Source organism: Cynocephalus volans, chromosome 1 (genome assembly GCF_027409185.1).
Source record: "Cynocephalus volans isolate mCynVol1 chromosome 1, mCynVol1.pri, whole genome shotgun sequence".
Classification (NCBI taxonomy): Eukaryota; Metazoa; Chordata; class Mammalia; order Dermoptera; family Cynocephalidae; genus Cynocephalus; species Cynocephalus volans.
The window spans coordinates 267144250-267166849 of NC_084460.1; the positions used below are offsets into that span (position 1 = coordinate 267144250).

Genomic DNA, 22600 nt, shown 5'->3' on the forward strand with positions numbered 1-22600 from the left:
AGTCATTTAATCAGAGAGGTTAAGCAATTTCCCCAAAGTCCCAGAGCTCATAAGTGGCAGAAAGGAGATTTGAGCCTGGGCTTGCATTCATATTACTACACCACACAGCTAAGAAACATACCTCTGGTCCACACCGAGTACTCAAAAGAAATCAAACCAGGGTTATAAGAACTCGAGCTTGAAGCAAGTTAGAATCTCAGTGGAAGGAAATGTTTATAGAAGGTTCCAAGGATAACAATAAGGGAGAGATACTTGAGAAGAGAAAGAGGGGCACATCAGACAAGGGAGAGAGCAGGAATAAAAGACACGAAGAGTGAGGAAATACTTACATTACATTAACTGTCCTAATTCTCACAACCCTATGCAGTAGGAACCATAATTATCCCCCTTCTGCAGATGGGAAAACTGAGTCCCTTCAGGTCACACAGCTGGTAAGCAACAAAGCGTGGATTCAAAACCTGGGTCCAGGGTCCAAGTGCCTAACCATGGACTATTTACACTGCCCATCATTTTTCAAAGGAAGAGAAAGAAGGAAAAGCAAATAGGATTTATTTTGTTTAATTTGCCAAAGCAGGCACTTTACATTTATTATATCACTGAATTGCTCTGGCATCCTTGTGAGGTGACTGTGACCTCCAGCTTGGGTTAAGAAAACAGGGTCACCATGATGAAAGCATCTTGCTTAAGGCCTCCCCAAAACTGAAGCAGCAGAGTTGTTATTTAGACTGTAATTCAGGTAACTCCAAACCCATGTTTCACAAGAGCAACACTCACTAAAGTTAGAAACAGTATTAAAATACCAACAGCCAAAAAACACAGTGCATAGAACTCTAAGAAGGGAAAAACAGAAAATGAGGGAGGGTTGAAATGGATTCCATCATGTTGATTATAAATTGGGATATGACTGGGGCTGGCCCGTTAGCTCAGTTGGTCAGAGTGCAGCCGTATAACACCAAGGTCGTGGGTGAAAAAAAAAAAAAAGAAAGAAAGAAATTGGGCTATGCCTGAATGAGGAAATATTTTCATTTTGTTTGGCCAGGGAGGAACTGTAAATAGGTAGTAGAAAGTGGTTTGGAAATAAACATACTAAAGAAATGCCAGATATTCTATCTTTATTGGCTATTTTGAACTTAGACATAATCGTACTGAACAGAGAGTACATAACCTATATACACAAGTGTTTTCCTTAGCGCCCATCTGGGACTATAAAACACCAGTGGAGCGGTTCACATTTGATTGCATCTGACCTTGAAAACTCAGCTTAAATCACTTTCTTTGATCCCTCCTTTCACTCTACAGCTCTTAGCGCTATAAACACAATTTTAATTGAACTTACTTTTGAAATTAAAAAATAATAGATGCTTTTTATTTTTAAAAATTTTGAGCAAATAGGCATAGAAGTAAAAAAGAGTAAACCCCTATTAACCACTATCACTAGTGAGTAGCTTGCAGATCTTTCTATGAACATAACAACCTAAATATGTCAGTATTATAAAAATAATTTTTTGCCCAACTTTTTTGATTAAGTTCTTTGTTGTGACAGTCTGAGTTTATTCCATTTGTATAGGGGCTGGAAGAAGAGATTTTAAAAACCAAAATAATTACATTTCAGGTTTAAGAAAAGTATAAGGCAGAAATATTTTAAATGAGAGTTGAATACTCTTTTCTCAGAGTATCTTAGAATGGGAAATTGAGATAATTTGATAAGGAGTGTCAGCTTTTATCCCCCTTTGCTCCTCTTATGGCCCTTACATAGAGTAGGCATTCAATTAGTATTTCTTGAATGAATGAGAAATTATCCCCTTTCATAGTGGTTTCAGTTTGAGTTAAATAGTGTCAGTACCAAGAATAATAGAAACACATGTATCCAAACATAAATGTTATAGAGTACTCCAAAGAACATTACAATTTTTATTATTAGCCATTTTGGATTTTTCAAGCCAAGATTCATTTCCATTTTCACCACAAGTGATATATGAACTTAGTGCTATTACTTTTTTACCACTTTTGAGTCTTTGAGACTTTGACCTATCATTTATCACATGAATTCTTGCGTGTATACTTTGTTCTCCCAAATGAATTGTAAACTCTGCCATGGAGGGAAGGTTTCTTTTGATTGTGCATATGTGTGTGTGTGTGTGTGTGTGTGTGTGTGTGTGTATTCTCCCTAGACTTGATACATGTTCTACACACAGTATATGTTAAATAAATGTTTGTTGACTTTACTGAATATTTTGACTGTATGAGTTTGCTAGGGCTGCTGTAACAAGTACCACAAACTGGGTGGCTTAAACAACAGAAATATATTGTCTCACAGTTCCTAAGGCTGGGAAGTCTGAAACTGAGGTGTTGGCAGAGTTGGTTCCTTCTGAGGGCTGTGAGGGAGGATCTGTCCCAGGCTGCTCTCCTTCGCTTGTAGATACCCATCTTCTCCTGCATCTCTTCACATCACCTTCCCTGGTGTGTGTCTATCTCTGTGTCTAAATTTTCCCCTTTTTTGAGCATGCAAATCAAACTGGATTAGGGCCCACCCTAATGACTTTATCTTAACTAGTTATATCTGCAACAACCCTATTTCCATAAAAGGTCATATTCTCAGGTACTTGGGGTTAGGACTTTATTATATGAACTTGGGGGCACACAATCCAACCCATAATAGTGACCTTCCACCAAATCATAAAAACTCAGAGTGAGAAGTGGCCTTAAAAATCATTAGTTAGCCCATCTGATACCTGAATCCTCTTTACCCCAAGCCAAGAAGAGCGTTTACAACTTTAACAATATTTTTGGCAACAAGATTTAGAGTTGTTTTTGCTTTTTAATGTTTCTCTATGTGCTTTCCAGAATGGTTCCTGCTGCCTAAGCCTCAAAGCCTTCAGATTGTCTGGAACAGGTGAGCAGCACCTTGGGAAGTTACCTTTAAGTAGGGTTGAAGAGACATTTCCCTGGACCTCAGTCCACTGAACAACAGCTCCTGAACACCTGATCTGGGGCCCCAAGCCCCAGGAAGTTGCCTCTGGGAGAACCAGCCCCTGTGAGTCTGTTAGTTTTTCTCTATGAACCACTTTACTTTCAGTGAATTTGGTCATTAAAATTGTTTTGTGTCCCTCAGCCATGCCCCAGGCCCTGAGAATGAGGGAGTGTTGGCCTGCAAGAAAACCTAGTGGGTTTATTATTCTCTGACACAGAGAAACCAAATAACATCACGGAGTGGCTATTGGAGGGGGCAACTTGATTCATGGAGGTCATGCTTTCCCAGGCCCTCTCCATGCAGTTTCAGCTCAGACCAGGGCAGACTTTTATTACCCGCTTTCAACAAATCCCTAGTTTCTTTTGCAAAGTAAAACAGATAATAGAGACATTCCGGGAATAGTTAGCTAACTAAGCTGTGCCAGGCAACCTCAGGGCTAAGAAGAACTCTGTGTTTTCGGACAATGACCAATTACAATAACCAGTATTATTTGATCTGAGAGTAATTAGCCAAGGCTCTGTTCTTTTTGCTTCAGTGAGGAGGCAAAAAGGGCAGTGAGGAAAACATCAGAGACAGGGGAAACGAGCTCAAATGTCAAAGAAAAACACTCCCGCAGGTGGGGAGAAGTCGAAGAGTTTCATCGGCCAAGATCCTAACTGAACATTTGAGCGTTGTTCTTCCCTGAAAACCTGGTGTACTTTAACCTAACTAAATGTTGTGTGATTTCCCCATTCTTACTGTTTATATGCTTTAAAGAGCCTCCATGAAGAGTGAACACCAGGGTACAGAGAGTAAAATAGGCTGGGAACATAGAGCTATGGACTACCAAACGATGTTTTATTGGGAGGGACAGGTCTCCCCAGGACGCCCGCATGCTCCACTCTTATTTTCAGAAGCACTGTATAACCTGAAACTCCCCATTATTTTGGAGACATGTTCCAGGGAACTACTGTTTATCATTTCATTTGAGATGTGCAAACTTTCTCTTCCCAGCATAGCCAGGCTCCCTAACCCCTAGCTAGAGAAACTTGGATTTTAGCAGTGTCCTGTGGCTTTCTTTCATTTCACTATTTGCTTCCAAAATAAATGGTAACACCAAATCTACAAACCACCTTAATACTCTTTAAGCTGCTTCTGTTGCCACTGTCAATGGCAAAAGATAGTGCCACCGGCCTCCTACTGGTCGCCCCACAAGCCCTTCCTTCTACGGCTGAGCAGGAGTTGAATTCTCTGAATATCCTTCTGGCTTTTCTGACCATACAGCAACCACCACCTTGTTCATTCCCTTGTTCCTAGTAATATCTATCCACCTGTGATCAGACTTCTGGCTTCTCTCTGCTCAGATCCTCAAAGCAGGGAGTCATGTCTAGAGGTGTGCTGCCCAATACAGTAGCCACTAGCCACATGTGGCTACTTAAATTTAAATTAATTTAAATTAAATTTAAAATTCAGTTGCTTAGTCTCACTTGCTGCATTCCAAGGGTTCAATAGCCACATTGTGAGTCGTGGCTACTATAGTATACCAAGCAGAAATAGAATATTTCCATTATTGTGGAAAGTCTATTGGACAGTGCTGGCCTAGATTATCACATGAAGAAAGTCTTGGCTCTGCAAAGGGCTCTGCCAGGAAAACTAACATTAGACGGGATATGCACTATGTGCCTTGCAGGGTGCTGTGTGTGTTATCACATTAACCTTTAGAATGTTATTTCTCATGTTAAAGAGGAGGAAACTGAGGCTCAGATAAGTTAAGTGACTTGGTCAAGGCCATCAGCTAAGTGAGTGGTGGAGCCATGATTCATCTGGTCCATAGGTCTCTGTGCCTTATCAGTTGAATCAAGTTGCAAGTGCTGAGTAAAAGTCAGCCAAGGTGTCACTGGCCTTTCTGCATAACTCCTACAGAGGTACAGTAGGACTATGCACAGGCCTGTAAATGGATCTCAGGGTCTTGCTTGGAGTTTGATGGTGACCTCATTAATGTGGGCCTAGAACGTACGTACTCACTTTTTAGATCGATTGGCAAATCATAAGATACCTTCTCTGATGTTTCTTCTTTCCAGTGTCGAGTATACTACTTACTGTGGGCTGCTACTCTACCACATCCTAAACTGAGAGCATTAAGAAAGTACATGCTCCATCTCTGCCCTTTTCCTCTTTCTATGGATCTAGGGGGGAAAACAAAGAACCCAGGGGAGCTCATGGTGACCAGCCTCATTCGGCACCGTGAAGGTCAATGGCAGCACTGGGGTGGGAGATTTTAATACTCAAAGCCAGGCTGTGCTAAGAAATCAAAAACGTTGTTTCAGACCCCTGAGAACAACCAGATTTTAGATGCATTGAGTGATTGGTTAGCAGATGGTGCTTTACACAAGCACAGAGCTTGATTTTCACTTTTTCTTATTGTTTGTGTTTCTATTCTGGATTTTAAAATTAATGTAGATGTCCTAGCACCTAGTACATCTTTTGGGACTGATGTACAATTTTAGTCTTTTTTATGACTTTTATAAGCAATGGGGCCTGTGGCAATTCAAGTTGGCTGGAATGAATTTATTATTTATTATCCTTGCACATGGGATGGGCACTCTCCTAGGCTGCTGGTGGAAATGGAAATTGGCACAGCTCTTCTAGCTAATAGTAAGAATCAAATACTTTAACATGTTTTGTATCCGTCAACCTAGGAATTTCAATTCTAAGAATTTATCCTAAGGAAGTCATTGCACAAGTATAAAAATATTTCTCTTTGAGGATATTTGTCACAACTTGACTGTAATAGTATCCCTATCCAACAAAAAAGGAAACAACTCATATAAGGATCTAGTTGTGTAAATTATGTAATGCCCCCATAATGGAATGCTATGTCACCATTAAAATTATGTCCTGGAAGACTATTCAAAACCATGGGAAGAAGATTGAGATAGTCAAGTGGAAAAAGTAGGTTATAACAGCATATATAGTGTGATCCTTTTTTGTTTGTTTGTTTTTTATAAACATATATATCTGTGTAAAAACAAAGGACTGAAGAAAAAAATGAATACCAAAAAAATGGTGATTATCTTTGAGTGAAGGTGGTTTATCTCAAAGAAATGGGATAGTTTTAATTTTCCTGCTGTGCGCTTTCTAAGTGTTCTACAATATCTGTGTATTATTTTGGCAATGGAACACTTCTTACTTCTTGAAATGTTACTAGAAGAGTAGATCATCACAGTATTCTTTGTCTTTACTAGCAGACTTTCATTAATTGGTTAAGTGGGTTCTTCTAACTCTGCAAGATATTCCTGGCATGTTCAGTAGTTAACATCGCAAGCCTAACAATATTAACATTTGACCTATATGGAAAGTGCTGATAGGCAAATTAGCATTTGGGACGTTCATTTTTCATGCCAACTTTCATTTGCAAAGTAAGGGTTGAAACCAGAGGAGAATTGTTCCAGTAGGGGTTAGAAGTGGTGGCAAATTGTAGAAATACAACAGTAAAGGCAACGGACAGCAAGCAAGACCGCAGATGGCAGAAAGAAGCAGAATGATACAAACATGGAAGTGGTCAGTAAATCAATATTTGTGCCCAAAGAAGCAAAATTTGTATTCCTGAGGCTCTTTTCTCAGCTCTCAAATAAGAGTGCAATGTGCTAATAGCAAGGCAGAGACCATTAGGATGCTTGCCAAAGGCCCAGATCTGGTAGTCCTACTACCAGTGCTGCTAGGGAAGGCTCATGTCCAGGAGGGCGTGGATTTGGCTCAATGGGGGAGACCAACACACACTTGGCTCACAGGAGGAGGAGACTTCATTAGTACACATTGCCCTTGTCACCGCCTCCGCCAGCTGAGGAGCAAAAGAGATGTGTGGTGGTCATAGTTTGGAGGGTATAAGATTGGAACAAATCCTAAAGCCTCTAGAAGCCATGATACAACTTTGTGGGAAGAGGTGGGCTGGGGTGGGGAGAAGAAGCTCAATTAGTTGAAGTGGAAAATCCCTAAAAAGAAGTCCTTATATCACTGAATCACTGATCAGTACCTACTCTTCTTTCTTTCATTGGCCTGGTTTAAAAAAAAAGTCCTCTTGTTCTTATAAGAAAAGGAGTGCTCCTAATCCTACCCATAAGCTCCACCAACCTTTCCTGGCTTCCCTAGACACCCTACATAAACTCAGTCGAAATAAAAACAGTATGCCTGTCGCACTCACACAAGTTAAAACAGGCCCCCCAGCCTTCCCTATCCAATCAGGTGGCAGCTCCCAAGCCCCCTCCCCAGAGCAGTCCTGGAGCCACCATTGTTGTGGGTGAGTGGGGTGAGTATGCCGAGAGACAAGTTGCTGATTGCGGTGGGAGTGCAGAGGTGGAAATTGGTAGAAGATGCATTGCTCCCACCATCACCACCACCACCTACCCACTCCCCAACATGCCTGGAAATTCATATATAATCAGAAAGCCTGTAAGGCTACAGAAAGTGGGTTCAGGCCCCAATTTTGGCACACACCCCACCCCACTGCCCAATAGTGTGGGTGGACCAGCTAAAAAGTTTTTCATGAGATTTCCCCTGAATCTCCTTCCAGACTGATACCAGGCTCTAGTGATTTATACTAACTTCCCCCCTCCAAACTCCAATTTCATGGGTCCTGAAAACCTGTGTCTGAACAGGGCACCCATTCAGGTGCCCCGCCAGTCTTTCCTCAGACCACAGCTAATGGGCAGACTTCCACCCCAGGTCCCTTTCTCTCCTAACTGGCCTGGAAAGTTGCAAGGACTAGGTATTTGCAAGTTTCTTCTCTATCTTGTCATGAAGCAATTATTCCTGAGTTTGAGGATAGGTGTTTGTTTACAGAAACAGTTTCATGTTATGGGAATCAGACACCTGAAAGTTTTTTATGCAAATCTTATGCAAAAGTTAGGCAAATTACAACTCTGAACCAGGACTTCCAGCCTCCCTGCATCATGGCACCTGGAAGGGAAAGAGCATCTGCTCTTTTTTGTTTTAAGTTTGTATGGGTATTTGACGTTAAGTAACACCATCTACTTTTGCTTAATAACGGATTTGATAAGGTGTTTCATGGCCATGCAACTTAATTCTGAATGTCAGACGTCAGTCTTATGGTTAATTGCCTTCTGGGATCTATACAGTTTTCCCTCTTGTGACCTTCTACTTGTAAACCTGTCTGTGGTTTGTAGACATGAGTGTACTGCAAGGATTGGCACTAGATCAGCAAAGACTTTCAAATATTGTAAGTAAAGAGGCAACATGAAGACCCGGAAGACTTGCAGGATCGGCCCCTTCCACCCTCCCCAGCTTCATATCAGGCCCTTCCTCTCTTTGTCCCGGGCCAGTCGACTAACCTGAACTCCCTTCTTTGAACCCACTCTTCTCCCTTCCACCCTGGGGTCTGTATGAGCACCACAGATCTCTACCGGCAGTGCCTGCCCCTTGCCTGCCCCCAATTCTTCTACTCTCAGCTCAAATGCCACTTCCTTAAGAAAGCCTTCCTTGACTACCTCCTCCCATCCTCAGTCAGGGATTGGTGCTATCTTGGTTAGATACCTTAGAATGGGTAATTTATAATCAACAGAGATTTATTTCTCACAGTTCTGAAATCTGGGAAGTCCAAGATCAAGGACCCAAGATCAAGCAGATACGGTGTCTGGTGAGGGCTCTCTGCTTCATAGTTGGCACCTTTTTGCAGTGTCCTCAGGTGGCGGAAGGGGAAATGGGCTCTGTCAAGCCTTTTGATCCCATTCATGAGGTCTCCACCCTCATGATCTAACTAACTCCTAAAGGCCCCACCTTCTAATCCCATCACCTTGGTGATTAGGTTTCAACATATGAATTTTGGAGGGACATGAACATTCAGATCATAGCTGTCACCTTTTCTTCACAGTTGTACTTACACATTTGTATAATTTGGTGAGTGTCAGACTCCTCCATTAGACTAAGCTACCAGAAGGCAGAGTCTTGCCCTATAACTCTGAGAGCCAACCATCTACTGTCACATAGTGGTGGCTCAATAAATGGATTTGCTCATCTCTAAGCACGTAATTCAACGTAAGGTCAACTTGAGAACTTGTCCTTACTGTGATTTGGGTACTTAAGTATCTCTTTTCCTCTGCTCCATCTCAGGGAGAATCGAGAGAGCTTCTTAGCTAATAACCCTGGAGGCTGAGCTTCAGAAACACTGTAAATAAGGGTATTTTCCACCCAAGCTTCACCCTCCAGATTCGCCTCTCTCTGTGCTTTTAGCCTTTGGAGTCCAGAGTCTGAAACATATTTTCAGTTAGGTTTTTCTGCTTGGTTCGGGCTGCTGTGTCCCTCCAGAAGGAATCCTTAATTGTATATTTCTGCTTCTGTACTTATAATTCTGTGTCCTTTATGTGTACCTGGTGCCCAGAGAAACAGTGGAGGGCAGGGGAGCTGAATGATACAATACTGAGGTTTCCCCTTCATCTTAGTAGCAGGACAGGTAAGAGTTTCAGTATAGGGGTGATTTTTCCACTTGCCATTAACTTCAGTAATCCCAGAAAAATTCTATTTGAACCGTTCTTCTAAGTCTAGCCATCTCCTTTTCTTTACTTTTTGTTTTTCCACCTTTATTTTTCAGAAAGGAGGCCTCTGGAGAAACTCTTTTTTTCTCTCCCACTTTTCCAGGCTGGGCGGGGTTCCTGAAGCCGGAGACCTGGCTTCCCAAATGCTGAAGGGCTTTCCTAGAGACCGAGTCTCTGCACAGCAAGCACTTGTTCATGATTATTTCCGTGCCCTGCCATCTCAGCTGCACCAGCTTCCCGATGGTGAGTGTGTGAATGTGTGTGTGTGTGTGTGTGTGTGTGTGTGCGTGTGCGTGTGCATACGTGCTAAGTCTCAGTGTCTTAAGTATTCACTCTCAACAGTAGGGAAATCATAGAATTTGCATCCAGAAGTGAAGTAAGAGATCAATTTGCCTGGGAGAAGCAAGATGGGCCCCAATCTTGTCTGAGTTTTGCATGAGATTCTCTAAAACTCTAAAGCACTGGTGAGGAGAGGTGACAAGGACCTCCTTGTAATGATCCAAACATTTCACATATACACACTTACACACAGAAATTGGATGAGATGAAAGTTGCCTCTGAGTTGTTTGCTTTAGCTAACATCTGCCAGGGGAAGCAAAACCAAAGTTTCTAACAAGCCCCTTCTCTCCTTGCATAGAAAGTAAGATGATAGGTGACATGGATATGTCACGAGAGGAGAACTGGGCCTTTCTTGACTGGTAACACGATGCTGCAGAAGGAAGGTCTGAGGTGGGGTGCTTGGGGAAGGGAAGCGTCTCCCAGGCTGGCCGCCCACTGGAAACACAAGTTACTCTGAAATCAGCCTCTGCTGCCTGGGCCTGAAGTCATCCTCCAAATCTGAAATCTGCTGAGGGATCATGTGCTTGGAGCAATCCTCGTGTTTCTCAGAATGTGGCCAGGAAGAGCTACAGGAGGATGTGGGCAGTGTGGTCATGGGGGGAGGGCTATCCTTAGGTGGGGTTCCTTTGAAAACTTCCACCATTCAACTGAAAACAGTTTTTAGAAGTCCTAAGCCAGAGAAAAGAAAGCTGAGAAGGAGGACCTAGGAGCTCAGACTGGAAAGAGGGTACTGGGACGGGAGTGAGGATGGGCCACTGTGGGAAGAGGACAGGGACAGGGCGAAAGGTGTAGACAGTGTGGCCCATGTTGTCAGGGTTTGCAAACGCAGCTCCACTGGATATAAGACATTGTCCCACAGCAGTCCAAAGCTCTTAGTTAGGGACTTGTTGAGGTATTTTATTATTAAAGTGAGTCATTTAGGATCTCCAAAAATAACCATAATCATGCAACTGGGGTTAATATCTTACTTAACCCTGTAGGAAGAGTCAGTCATTAGTATTTATTAAGTTGCCATTAAGTGTCAAGAACATGTTAAGTGTTATAAAAAGTTGAGGAAAACAAGAGACTTGTCCTTGGCCTCAAGGATCTTAAGGAGTGGGAGGAAAAGAGGGTGAGGAAGAGGAAACAGGGCACCCTCATAACATATTAGCACAAATCATATCCAAACAGCTAAAATCTGCATGTAACCAACTGCAGATGTTCAGAGACTGTGTGTGCGTTAAAGGCAATTCTTTGGAGGAAATAGAATAACTCAAGTAAGATGGATTAGACTGGAGTTGAATCTGAAGTGGAACTTGGAAGGAGAGGCAGGCCAGGGTCCAGCATATGGGTGGAATGAAGACATCGCAGGCAGACTTACAATTCTCACTACCTTCCTGTCACCCCCACCCCCACCCCGCCATCCCAACCTCCTCTTCCAGACTGAGCGCCTAGATCATCCTTCTTAGCTTTCTTTTCTCAGGCTTGGGACTTCTAACTCTCCCACTTCATGCAAGTGTATATGCTTGGGTGTACACATACACACACGCACACATACACTCCCTTCTCTCTGCTTAAGGAAACTTCTCCCATCGGCTCTCCTCTGGGGTCTATTATTCTGCACACACAGTGAGAACCTCCGGGTATCTTCAAAGTTTTCTAGGCACCAGCTTTTGCCTGACGAAGGATAATTAGGAAGAAATAATCCCTGTCCAAACTGATGTGCTGTTAGAAACTTAGATTTTGAGTTTTCCTGGCTGATCCAAAGCAAAGGCACCAACAGAGGGGCTCTGGTGCACGTATGTCTCTGTGTGTGTGTGTGTGTGTGTGTGTGTGTGTCCATGCGCAAGTGTGTGTGAGAGAACGATCTGTATTCCTTCTCTGTTCACCCAGTCACAGAGCCCAAATCTACTTTGACACTTTTAGAAAAATGAAAAGATGGAATCTTGCAGGAGCCTGCCTGCACTGGGGGAGACTAGGAGTGCTCACAGCAGGAGGGAAGTTGACTTTTCTTTATACATATAGGGGTTTTCCATGCAGAGTTTAAATTATGCCTGATAAAAGGAGTTTCGTGGATGTTTCAGTTCTTTCAAATTCTCCTGGCTTCCTCCCAATTAAATGAGGTTTGTCAAAGCCACAGGGCTCTGCTGCTGCTGCCTCGGCGGACAAGCACTTCCTGCAGCGACATCTCGAATCCCCGAGGGAGAAGATGAAAGGGCCGGTGCCAAGAGACTGGGGAAGGGGGGGCAGGAGTGTGTGTGTGTGTGTGTGTGTGTGTGTGTGTGTGTGCGCACGCGCGCGTGTGCACACGCATGTGCGTGTGCTCGTGCATGTGTGTGGTGAGGGGCAAGGTGTGGAAATACGTATAGAGACAGACCAACAGCTAGGACATGAGACACGCACACAGGAAAAGCAAAGCTACCAGGAATACTGGAGAGAAGATTAGAGGAAGAGAAGACGCTGGGGCCGGTTTGTGCTCATTCACACAGTGGCCCTTACCAAGGGCACATTTTCTACTAAGGGATGTGTTCCCTAGGCCTGGCAATGCCAGCCTGCTGTTTCATTGCCCCTGGCAAAGAGTCTTTATTAAGAGCCTCCTTTGCAGACAGAGAGCACCAGTGAGCAATCACAGTTCCCAACCTGCAGGGACATAGAATCTCCGTCCTGGTGGAGGGCTGCCCCAGGCATGAGAATTGTGCAAAAATAAGGCATGCTCTTGTAAATGATTTGTAAGGAGAGTTTTCCTTCCCTAATTATGCATGAAATTTTGCTCTCTGGTGACACTTCAGTATGGAATCATTTAGGGGCTTATATTTATATCATTTTATTATTCTGGTTTTATTCTGGCTGTAGGATAACAGAGTTGTCACTTTAAAATATATTCTGTTTCCCCTTTGATCTGGAAGATGCCAGCCAGCTCTTATTGTCTGCCCTCTGAAGACGACAAGTAAATCATGAAACCTGTGACTGGAAGATGTGTGGAGAGTGGAAGGACAGCCTAAATCCCAGTGGTAGAATGGCAGAGAAATTTCCCCCCAAAATGAAAGCATTGCTCCCATCCATCCATGTCTATTTTCATAAAGCTGAGAAGTCCTAAACAACACTTTCTCGAGGTTGTGGCAGTAAGCTTACAGCCAGAGGAAATTTATCAGGGAGTTATTGCCATGAAAAACCAGGAATTCCAGAATTAGTTCCCTTTTGGAGGGCCCTCTTAGGTGGAAAAGCATGAATATTAGAATGGCAAGCATGTGGGAACTTCTGCCAAGTTCTGATATTTTCCCTTACTGACTCATGAACACCTGAAGAAACATTTGGCGAAGGAGAAATTATTGGTAGTCCCTCTCAAAAAACACCCAACAGCAAGCAAGCTAATTGCTTTTGCAGATGTCCAGGGAGCCGCTCTTCCCGCTTATATACCGGCTTACGGCCACACTTGTGGTCCTCATGGCTGAGCCAGCAGGGCAGGACGTCAGCTGGGGCAGCTAGAACCTAAAATTAGGCCCTTGGCAACTCTCTAATCTTAACTGCAGGTTCAGCTTCTTCGTTTAATTCCCTTTGCCCTCAGCATGAACTTGAGCTCTGGGAAAGGAACACTGTTTAATGATTTGGGGGTGGAGGGAGTAAAAAATCATTAAGCTGCCCCTTCTAGAAACTGGCTCCACTCCATTCTTGCAGGAAGCCTTCCAAATGTTACCCTTGGAAAGTTAAGACTGATTTTGGAACTTAGCCATTTTGAACTACAGACACTGATCCAGAAAAGTATTTTTTATCTGGGCAGTAAATGCCACATGATTTAAGAGTCTGGTCCTTAAGCCATGGTCCTTGATCGTCAGGACATCAAAGGCTCGTGTTTCTCTCTCTCTCTCTCTCTCTCTCTCTCTCTCTCTCTCTCAATTGGTCCCATTTTGCTAGCCAAATCCCATGCTTGAGTCTCCCATTCCTTCCTGGACTAAATCCCCCCTCTCCTTTAAAACAGGTTTTAGCATCTTGGAAAAACAATCTTGAAACTTAAAAGCTTGCAATTGTTTCACAAGTAATTTCGCAAGAACAATATACCATAGGCTGCACTGTCATCATATATACGCACAGGGATAGACACAGGTGGCATTTCAGAAACACCCCAATATCTTTATTCCAAGAGTTCTTCAGCAGGCCTCACTCATACTGCTCTGTTAAAATCTGAGTAATATTTTGTTTTGCTCTAATAAAAGAACTTCGGGCCTTCTTTTAATATTATCTCATTCATATATTTGAAGATCTCTATGCTATCACTTCCCAAAGGTTATTTCTCTAGGCCAAACTTCTTTAACCTTTTTTTGTTTCCAAATATAGATTCGGTGTCTCCCACTTTCTAATTATTTTGTTTCATTGCTCTATTCTGAATCTGTTCCTATTATTTTATATATCTCTGACACCGTGGGCCCAGCATAGATAGACTCAGGTTTCTAACATAGTGGGAGAATTATGTTCCAGTTCACTCATTGAAGATTTACTGAGTGTCTATTAGGTGTGATATTGAAGGACACAAAAATGAATTAGTCATGGACACTGTCCTCAAAGAGCTTACAATACTTAAGGAAATGAGACAAGTTTATAAACAGCTGCAGATCAAGTAAACACATGTATGCTATGATGTTCAGAGGAGGTGAGATTAACTCCAGCTGTGGGGATCCAGGATGATTCTATGAGTGGGTCTTGAAAGATGATGGATGTGCATGGTTGGGGAGGAAGGAATGTTGTGTTCCCCTTAATACCATCTAACATTTTTCTGAAGTTGTCTTTTTAATAACAGTGGCATAATATTAATTCACTCCTTAGGCTTGCATGCTTTCTTGCAGCAACTTAAACATTCTTTTACATGTACTAATGAAGCTTAATTTAGCTCTTTGTATGCTTCCACATGATTTCAAACCTACTTTGTTTATTGCTTTTATTGTCTAGCCTACTCAAAGTTTAACCAGAATATTTTGTCATTCCACAAGGCCAGATTTCAAGGGTTTGGGATGGTAGGGAAGAGGGAAAGGAGATTCTCAGCCAGGTCTCTTGACTCTATGCTGCTTCTAGGAGTTTGTAACATAACTCACACCACTCTCTCCACCTTTTAAATCCTCTGTTAATTAGTACTTAAGAAATAGTACATTAAGAAGCAAATTAGGAAGTGTTCTCTATAACACACATCTTCATCATTTATATTCAGAGTTGTCCTCAACCCATTCCAGTACATTCAGGGAGATGTTGGGTTGAGACATGATTTATGGTGTTGTGTAGAGTTGTGTTGCTAGGAGAAGCCTGGGTAAACCAAGCCGCAAAGTCCTACCAAGCCCTTAAGTAGGTTAAATTTGTTAGCACCACCAGTTGAAAGCATCTCCACGTAGAGATAAACCATTCAGGAAAGAATTAGAAACCCTTAGAGTGGGAAAGGATCTTAGCGACTACTTACATCCATACCCTCATTGTATAGGTGAGTCACTGACACCCAGGGAAGGATAATAATAGCTGCCTTTTATTGGGCATCTATGTGCTTCATGTAAACTCTCATTCAATCTATATACTAATTGGTGAGGTTGGAATTAATTTCCTCATATTACAGATTAAAAAATTGGAACTGAGAGAGACTAATAAAGCTACACAGCTAGTCACTGGTAGAGCCAAGATTTGACTTCAAATCAGACTCCCAAGCCACTCTTTTCTTATTCATCGCTCTTATCAAAGGTCACATAGGAACTTAGTAGCAAAATCAGGATTAGAAGCAAGATCTTAATTCGCAGTTCTGTGCTCTTCCCACTGTCTCACGCACTATTTTTGTTTTAAAGTCTTCCTGAAAAAGATTTCACACATCCCCAGGTAACATGTTCCGTATGTCCAACGAAGAGGGCTCAATTTTATGTTAAATAGAGACTCACACCCTAGTACCACTGACCTCTTCCTCAATGCCAACTTATCTTGGTTTCTGCTCTTTTTATTTATTTATTTTTTGCAATAAGAGATACAATCACCCTTAGGTCTTTTAATCAATGGTGGTTATTGTTTTACTCTATAACTCATTCAGTTTTATAAGAAGAACATCATATTGAATGGAAAATTGGGCAAAGGCGTAAAAAAGCAACTTGTGCAAGAAAAAACAAAAAGAGCATACCAACACATAGAATAAATAGCTTTATTAGGTATTAAATACAAATAACTGTCAAATTAGTTAATTTTTCTTTTAACCAGTGCTGGTGAGGTTGTGGTAAAATGCTTCTCTTCTGATGGTAGTGTAAATTGGGGCAACCTTTGCAAAGTATCATGGCATACATACCAGAAGTCAAAAAATGGTCATACCCTTCAACCCTGTAATTCAATTCCTGTAATTTCAATTCCTGGAAATTATCCAAAGAAACAGTTGAATAGAAAAAAAAAAAAAAAAAAAAACATGAAAAACCTAGCTTAATGAAAATGTTCATTGCAGTGTTGTCTACAATGTTCAAAATGTCTACAAAAATTAAAAAATAAAAATAAAAGAAATGGCTTAAATATTCCAGAGAACCAGTTGGACAAGTGTTGGTATATTGACTCAGCATACATACTATGTAACCATGTAAAATGATAATAGACAGGAATGTGTGGTATTATGTCATGTGGTATCATGACATGAGCTACAAGAAACTAGAATACAAAATCACATATTATCATGTCCCTATGGAAATTATTATTCATATGAACAAAACTGAAAGGTAGTATGCAAAAATAAAATAGCTCTTTTAGGGGGATTGTAGGTAATTTTCCCCCTCATTCAAAGTTTTCTTTAATGTTGGTGTTATACTGTCTTTATTGTTTAAAGGATTGAGTTTAAAACAAAATGGCACAGGAAGTCCGAGCTCTGGATTGAGAGATTAAGGACCTGCTTCTTCTTTTTTTCCCAGCATAATGTATGCTGTTAGGTTTTTTTAAACGTCAATTTCTCCATCTGCACAATGGGTTAACACTAGTTTCCTTTACCCCAGGTTGAACAGAATGTTTATTTTATAAAGCTTTTAACTCACTGAATGCAAGGGTTCATATAAATGCTGTCCTAGGAGAATGAAGGGCGGGAGGGAGAAGAAAAGATAAATAGGCACTAATTAATTTTAAAAGGAAAGATCATCTGCTTTAATCGGAAATGCATATGTACTGTGCCCCTAGTCAGTTTTAAGTGCACTCTGTGTTAGTTAGCAACTTCAGTTTAAAGTACTGTGTGATCCTTTGGGCTTTGAAGATATGAAGCCTATATACATACACATGAGCTAAAATTACCACGTAATCACGAGGATATATGCACTCTGAATAATTAAATGCACTAAGCAACTCCAGCTGATGGATTGATGATGTGTAAGAGTAGCGCAAAAATCACGTGACAAGGGAGATTACAAGACATTATGAAATGACAGTTTAATTTTGAGGCTTTCTTTTTAACTTGTGCTTTCTCCTTTAGCCATTACAGGCAAGTAAAAGAGATTTGATTATCTTGTTTCCTGTGAAAGGTTATTTAGCTCCTCAATCCCATTAAGTCACTTTCTGCACTCCAGTGCACCGAGCCTTCCCCAGGTTATCAGCCCAGGAAGAGTAAACGGAGACACCAGGATCAAATTTCTAAAGGAAAGAAAGTTAAAGCAAAGTTTGAAAGGGGTGACAGCCAACAGCCATGAGCTTAGGAACTCAATTAGAGTGAAAGACAACTATCTCATTATCTCGTTCTGAAATGATCTAAATACATAAGAATCTAAAAGTTTTAAATAAACTTGTCCTACTGACTGTCTAGATGACTGAATATTCCTTCTCAAAAAATTTTTAAACACCCACTTTCGTATTTATTTATTCTAAGTGCAAAGCAGCTGCGATAATTATGCTGTCAGATTCAGTGAGCTAATGAGGAGTCACCAGAGTGGAAGGTTTGGTTCTGCATTTGTGAAATTGTTGAAGGAGAGCCGCTCTACAGCTTTTTACATTCTTTCTTTTTCTTTCTTTCCTTTCCCCCCACCCCCCTTTTGCTTTTTCTGTGAGTTGGGAAGGAGAGTCTGGCAGTCCAAGGCCAAATTGGAATCCTTTTAATTAACTGGTTGCCTTCCCAGAATCTTCTGCCAGATAATTCTCTCTTTCTCTCCCGTCCTCCCTCCCTCCCTCCCAGCTTTTTGGAGCTGCTGCTTTTGAGGGCAAGGAAGCCTGAGGGGAATCCCAGCTTTTTATGCCACTGCTCCCCAGGGCAAGAGGACACTTCTCCCTGAGAGAAGTTCCCAAGATGGTTTGGATTTGAGTTGACTTGTGAGTAATCTGTAAAGTGTACACACTGTTTATTTTGGCTGTTTAACTGTCTGTGCTATGACATGAGCTTTAGCTTTCTTTTAAGAAAGTAGAATACAAAATCGCATAGTATAACGTCCCTGTGAAAATGCATCATGCAGATCCACAAAACTTGACGTCTCCCTTTTTCAGCCTAGCAAACACGGAATTCCAAACCAAAGAGGTCAGGGCCACAGATGACCTACAGCACCTAAGAGACAGAAATCTAGCCCAAGCTGGACAGAGCCGGCATTGCAGTTTATTTCTTCTCTCTGGGTGTGCGCAACTTCCAGCACACAATTTTTTTTTTTTTTTTTTATGCTTTTGGTGCGCCAAAGATAGAAGCTTCTCTTTTTGTTAAATTGTGAGGTATTTTGAGCAACCCAGATTTGTGTAGATTGTGAGTCTGGGAAAAGCAATGCCCCAGTGGAAGGATGCCTTGAGCAAGTGTTGTGGATGTGCTTTGGTGACAATGTGGCTGCTGCCTCTTGCAGCAGACGATGTCTATGCTAATGCTCGTAACAATGACTGCTATTTATTATCAACGTATTGTGTATCAGGAGCTACACGAGGTATTTTGCATTTATTACCTTTTGTAAACTTACAACAATCTGCCAGGAAGTTTCATTTTCCCCATTTTTTAGATGAGCCCCTTAAAATGTTAACTTTTGGAGGTCTTGGTCCGTAGCTTTGGCGTATTAAGCACTAGTCTTAAGTAAGCACTTAACAAACACTGGCATGTATGAAAAGGCAAACTACCAGTGTTCTGAACTAACCCGATACATGATTTGGGGGGGGGGAATACACACACACACACACACACACACACAATATTATATATATGTACTATTATATACATATAAATATATATGTAGTATTATATATGTATATATATAAATATATAAAAGTAGTATTTCAAAATAGGTTTTTGGGTTTTTTTTTTAATTTACAAGCATTGCACTTTGGAGTCTATTTAAATAGATTGCCTAGTAGATTGCCTAAGGTGATTGCCTAATCACCTACCAGGATTTGAAACTCCAAAACATGTCTAGCCCAGCATGATGCTCATTGCCTATTATCATTGCCACTAAAGTCTGGACTCTTTGCATAACATTAATCCCCTTCACCATCCGGCTCCAACCATTTTCCAACTTTATCTTCTAGTCTGTCTGCTTTAGCCACGTGAGAGGACCTGCAGTTCTCTCAAACACTTTCCTTCCTTGGTGTCTTTGCTCATGTTGATCTCTCAGCCAGGAACGTCATCCTCCCTAGAAGTCTTTGACTATGAGAGCATAGTCATCCTTCAAGGGTCAAAGGGCACCTTGTCTACACTTTACCCTCGCTTCCTAGTGGACTTGGGGGGAGGAGGTTTCCTAATTCTTTCATAGCACCTTACTTTTGGCCCTTGTTTGTACGTTTGTGTATCTCCCAGTTTTTCTCTCACTTTTACCATCTTCAACACTTAGCATAATGCCCAAGTGTTCATTTGGGAAATATGCATTGAGTTGAATTAAATAGGAAGCACGCGACATCTATTAGTAGACTCAGTAAAGTGAGTCATCCATGAGTCAGTATGAATTATTGGTAAGTAAGTCTGGCTTGTGTTTTGACATCTCTTTGGATAAAAAATACAACAACAGACATAAAAAATACATACTGTAAAATATCCCGGGAAATAATATGTTGGTGCTTTTCTCTTTTTCTCTATCCAGAGGAGTCTTTGTTTACAGTTTCAGGAGTGAGGCTAAAGCCAGAAATGTGTGACCTTTTGGCCTCCTACCAGAAAGGTCACCACCCAGCCCAGTTTAGCAAATACTGGTAAGAAGAAAAGGTGAGGTCACCAATGTCCATCCAGGTAAGTGGTCCCAACCGTGAGGCTCCTATGGGCAAAATTGAAAAGCAGCTGCTGCCAGGTGGAGAGGACATTGCTCCCGGGCTCAGGGCACCTCTGTTCGTGTCTAGCTCTTCATCCCCAACTCTAGGGACAGGTGGCCTCACCTCTTCAGGCTTCCACTTCCTGAGCTGGGAAAGGAGGGTGATAACGTGCAACACCTGTCTCTCCCACCCCCAGGGCAGTGTGAGGGCTCTTTAGACACGACTTAGAGATCACCGTAACACCTTCAGCTGACACAGGTAGAATAAAGGATTGCAACTGACATGTTGTTTTCCCTTAATTAGGTAGTTCTCTCAGCCAGCTGTCAGGACAAAATCAGAGGTAAGAGTGACCAGCCATCCCAGGATGTCGGATGTTCAGTGCTAAAATTATCATGGTCTGCGGTAAACATGGATGGTTGGTTGCCTTAGTGCTATGAATTACCTTCCAAGGTAACCTTGAGGAAGAACAGGTACTGTGGAGGATTTTCCCAAAGCTACTGTACCCTAAAAGGAATTATGAGAGCAGACACAGGAAGCCAGGTAGGACAACTCCAAAAGCCACCATAGTACAGACGTCCCCAGATGTTACAAGAGCACTTACCATACTGGGCCTTCTATCGTGGCTACAAGGGACAGTAATCTAGTTAGAGGAATCAAGGTGGAACCTACATGCAGCACCAGCCAGCCAGCCCTTTAGGTGACCCTGGTTATATCCCAAACCACAAGTGTTATATCATGATTCAGCCACCCATTTGGCAACCACAGCTTGGCTGTGGTTCCTAACAGAACTTTTGGGGCCTAGATGGTAACCATTGGCATACTCCCTACACCCACTCCCCACCCCCAGTGTGACTCTCAGGGCAGGATTCAGCCCTTTGCTGCTTTCTCTTGGATCTCAGTCTTTGATTGTCAATATGCAAAGGCATATACACATCAAGGATGTCTCCCTTCTGGCTCTTCTAAGATCCTTGTCTTAGAAGACAATGAGCTTGTCTTCAAAGAACAGGGAAATTTAGAATTATAGCTCTTCCCCAGAGCATTTTATGAAATACCTAAGTTTGCATGTTGACAGTATACAACTGGAATTACAATTGGCAATACAATAATATGGTCTTTCCCAAGCAAAATATTTTCTAGAGCAGAGTTTTTAGGACATAATTATGCCATTTTAAACCTACTAGTTATGCGGATAGGATGAACTTTAGCTGCATTCTGTAAAGTTTAGTTTTCCCCTTCGTAAAATTAGCAAAGACCCTAATGGAAATGGTCTCAGATGGTGCTCCATAAGCATTATTATTATTTCTATCGTTGTTCTTTTGTTTTACTAAGCAGCCAGAAGGTAGGGAGATAGACACTCTGTTCTTCAGTGACCTTCTACAAAGAATTGTTACCTGTAGACATAAATTGGTCACAGCAGAAAATCAATTACATGTAGTATGTTGAACTTGGTGGCTGTGCCACCAATTGAAGAAAGGAGAAGGCAGATTTAGCCTCTATCAGAGTCATCTCATGATGTCCCTAGGCCTTGGTACTAATGTAAGGAGATAAAACCAGTAGGAGGTGAACCACAAGAGAGAAAAGCTAGAGCAATTAAACTGTTTAATAAATGGCTTGGAATCAGCAAAATCTGAGAGTGCTGGAGTTAAAGAGACTAAAAGCCATAATCACATGGACACTTGGGACCTGTAAATCTTTTCCACTGAATTAAATTTATGATAAAATATTCGCTTTTCAGGAGAGTCAAAATGTAAATTGGGGTATTAGGACTTAGTAACTGGCAGCAATGCCTCAAAACTAAGACTCTTGAAAGATCCTCAAAATGTCAGTTTTAGGCATGATAAAAATGTATACTGATGTCTAAAACAGAGAAATAGAGGGGAACTAAAATTTATTGTCCCATGGCACGTGCCAGGCATACAGTAGGCACTTTACACATATTATTTCAAAGCTAGGTGTGTTTTGAACAGTGGGTTGGGTGAGTTACAACTGTAGTTTGTACATCCAGAGATATATTTTGATTGTTTTTAAAGCTTTCTTAGTTCTTACTACCAGGAGTAAGATGCTGCCACTCTTATACTTTCTCATCACCTTTTCTGTCAATATATATAATTCCATCAATAACTTTGCAGTAATGTTTAACAGGTTTTCCTTAGATGATCTGTGCTCTGTTATTCATTATTTTGATTTTGTTTATTCCTTATTCACTTGCAGGGCTACGTTCCTGCTGTTTCAGTTTTCATTTCCTTCAGCTTACTAGTAAGCTTTAAATCTAACTCCATACTGGACCAGGGGTTTTATACCATGACCTGTGACCTGGAATGTTTTAAATACGATGTGCAAGGCAGCAGCACATGATACTTGAAGAGAAAGCAATGGGAGATTATGGTTATTGTCATTCACCTAGAATTTAACAGTGATTCAAAAAGTAGATATAGACCAAGATAGTCTAAGGAGAGGACTTCCGAATAATTCCATCCATTTTGTCGTTTGATAGAGAGATCCCTGGGCCAGAAGATCGACTTCCCAACAGGACAGTTGGGAGACTGACAATTGAAAGAATTCAGAGACAGAGGTGGTGCTTACAGAGGCCTGTCACTCCTGTATTCACTAACAA

The 22600-nt window shown here is 41.5% G+C and overlaps 1 protein-coding gene across 2 annotated transcripts in view; it reads left to right on the forward strand.

Annotated features, from left to right (window-relative positions):
* CDK15 (cyclin dependent kinase 15) overlaps window positions 1-20326 on the forward strand; it is an 85493-nt gene extending 65167 nt beyond the window's left edge. Inside the window, exons 11-14 of one of the 2 annotated variants that reach the window (XM_063112066.1) lie at window positions 2845-2893; window positions 9602-9741; window positions 19824-19929; window positions 20290-20326. In XM_063112066.1, coding sequence (XP_062968136.1) covers window positions 2845-2893; window positions 9602-9741; window positions 19824-19929; window positions 20290-20293 — 299 coding nt within the window. In that variant the 3' untranslated portion in view covers window positions 20294-20326. Of the gene's footprint in view, window positions 1-2844; window positions 2894-9601; window positions 9742-19823; window positions 19934-20289 lie in introns of those variants that run through there. The other variant, XM_063112074.1, reaches the window with a different exon arrangement.
* The last annotated feature ends 2274 nt before the right edge of the window (window positions 20327-22600 follow it).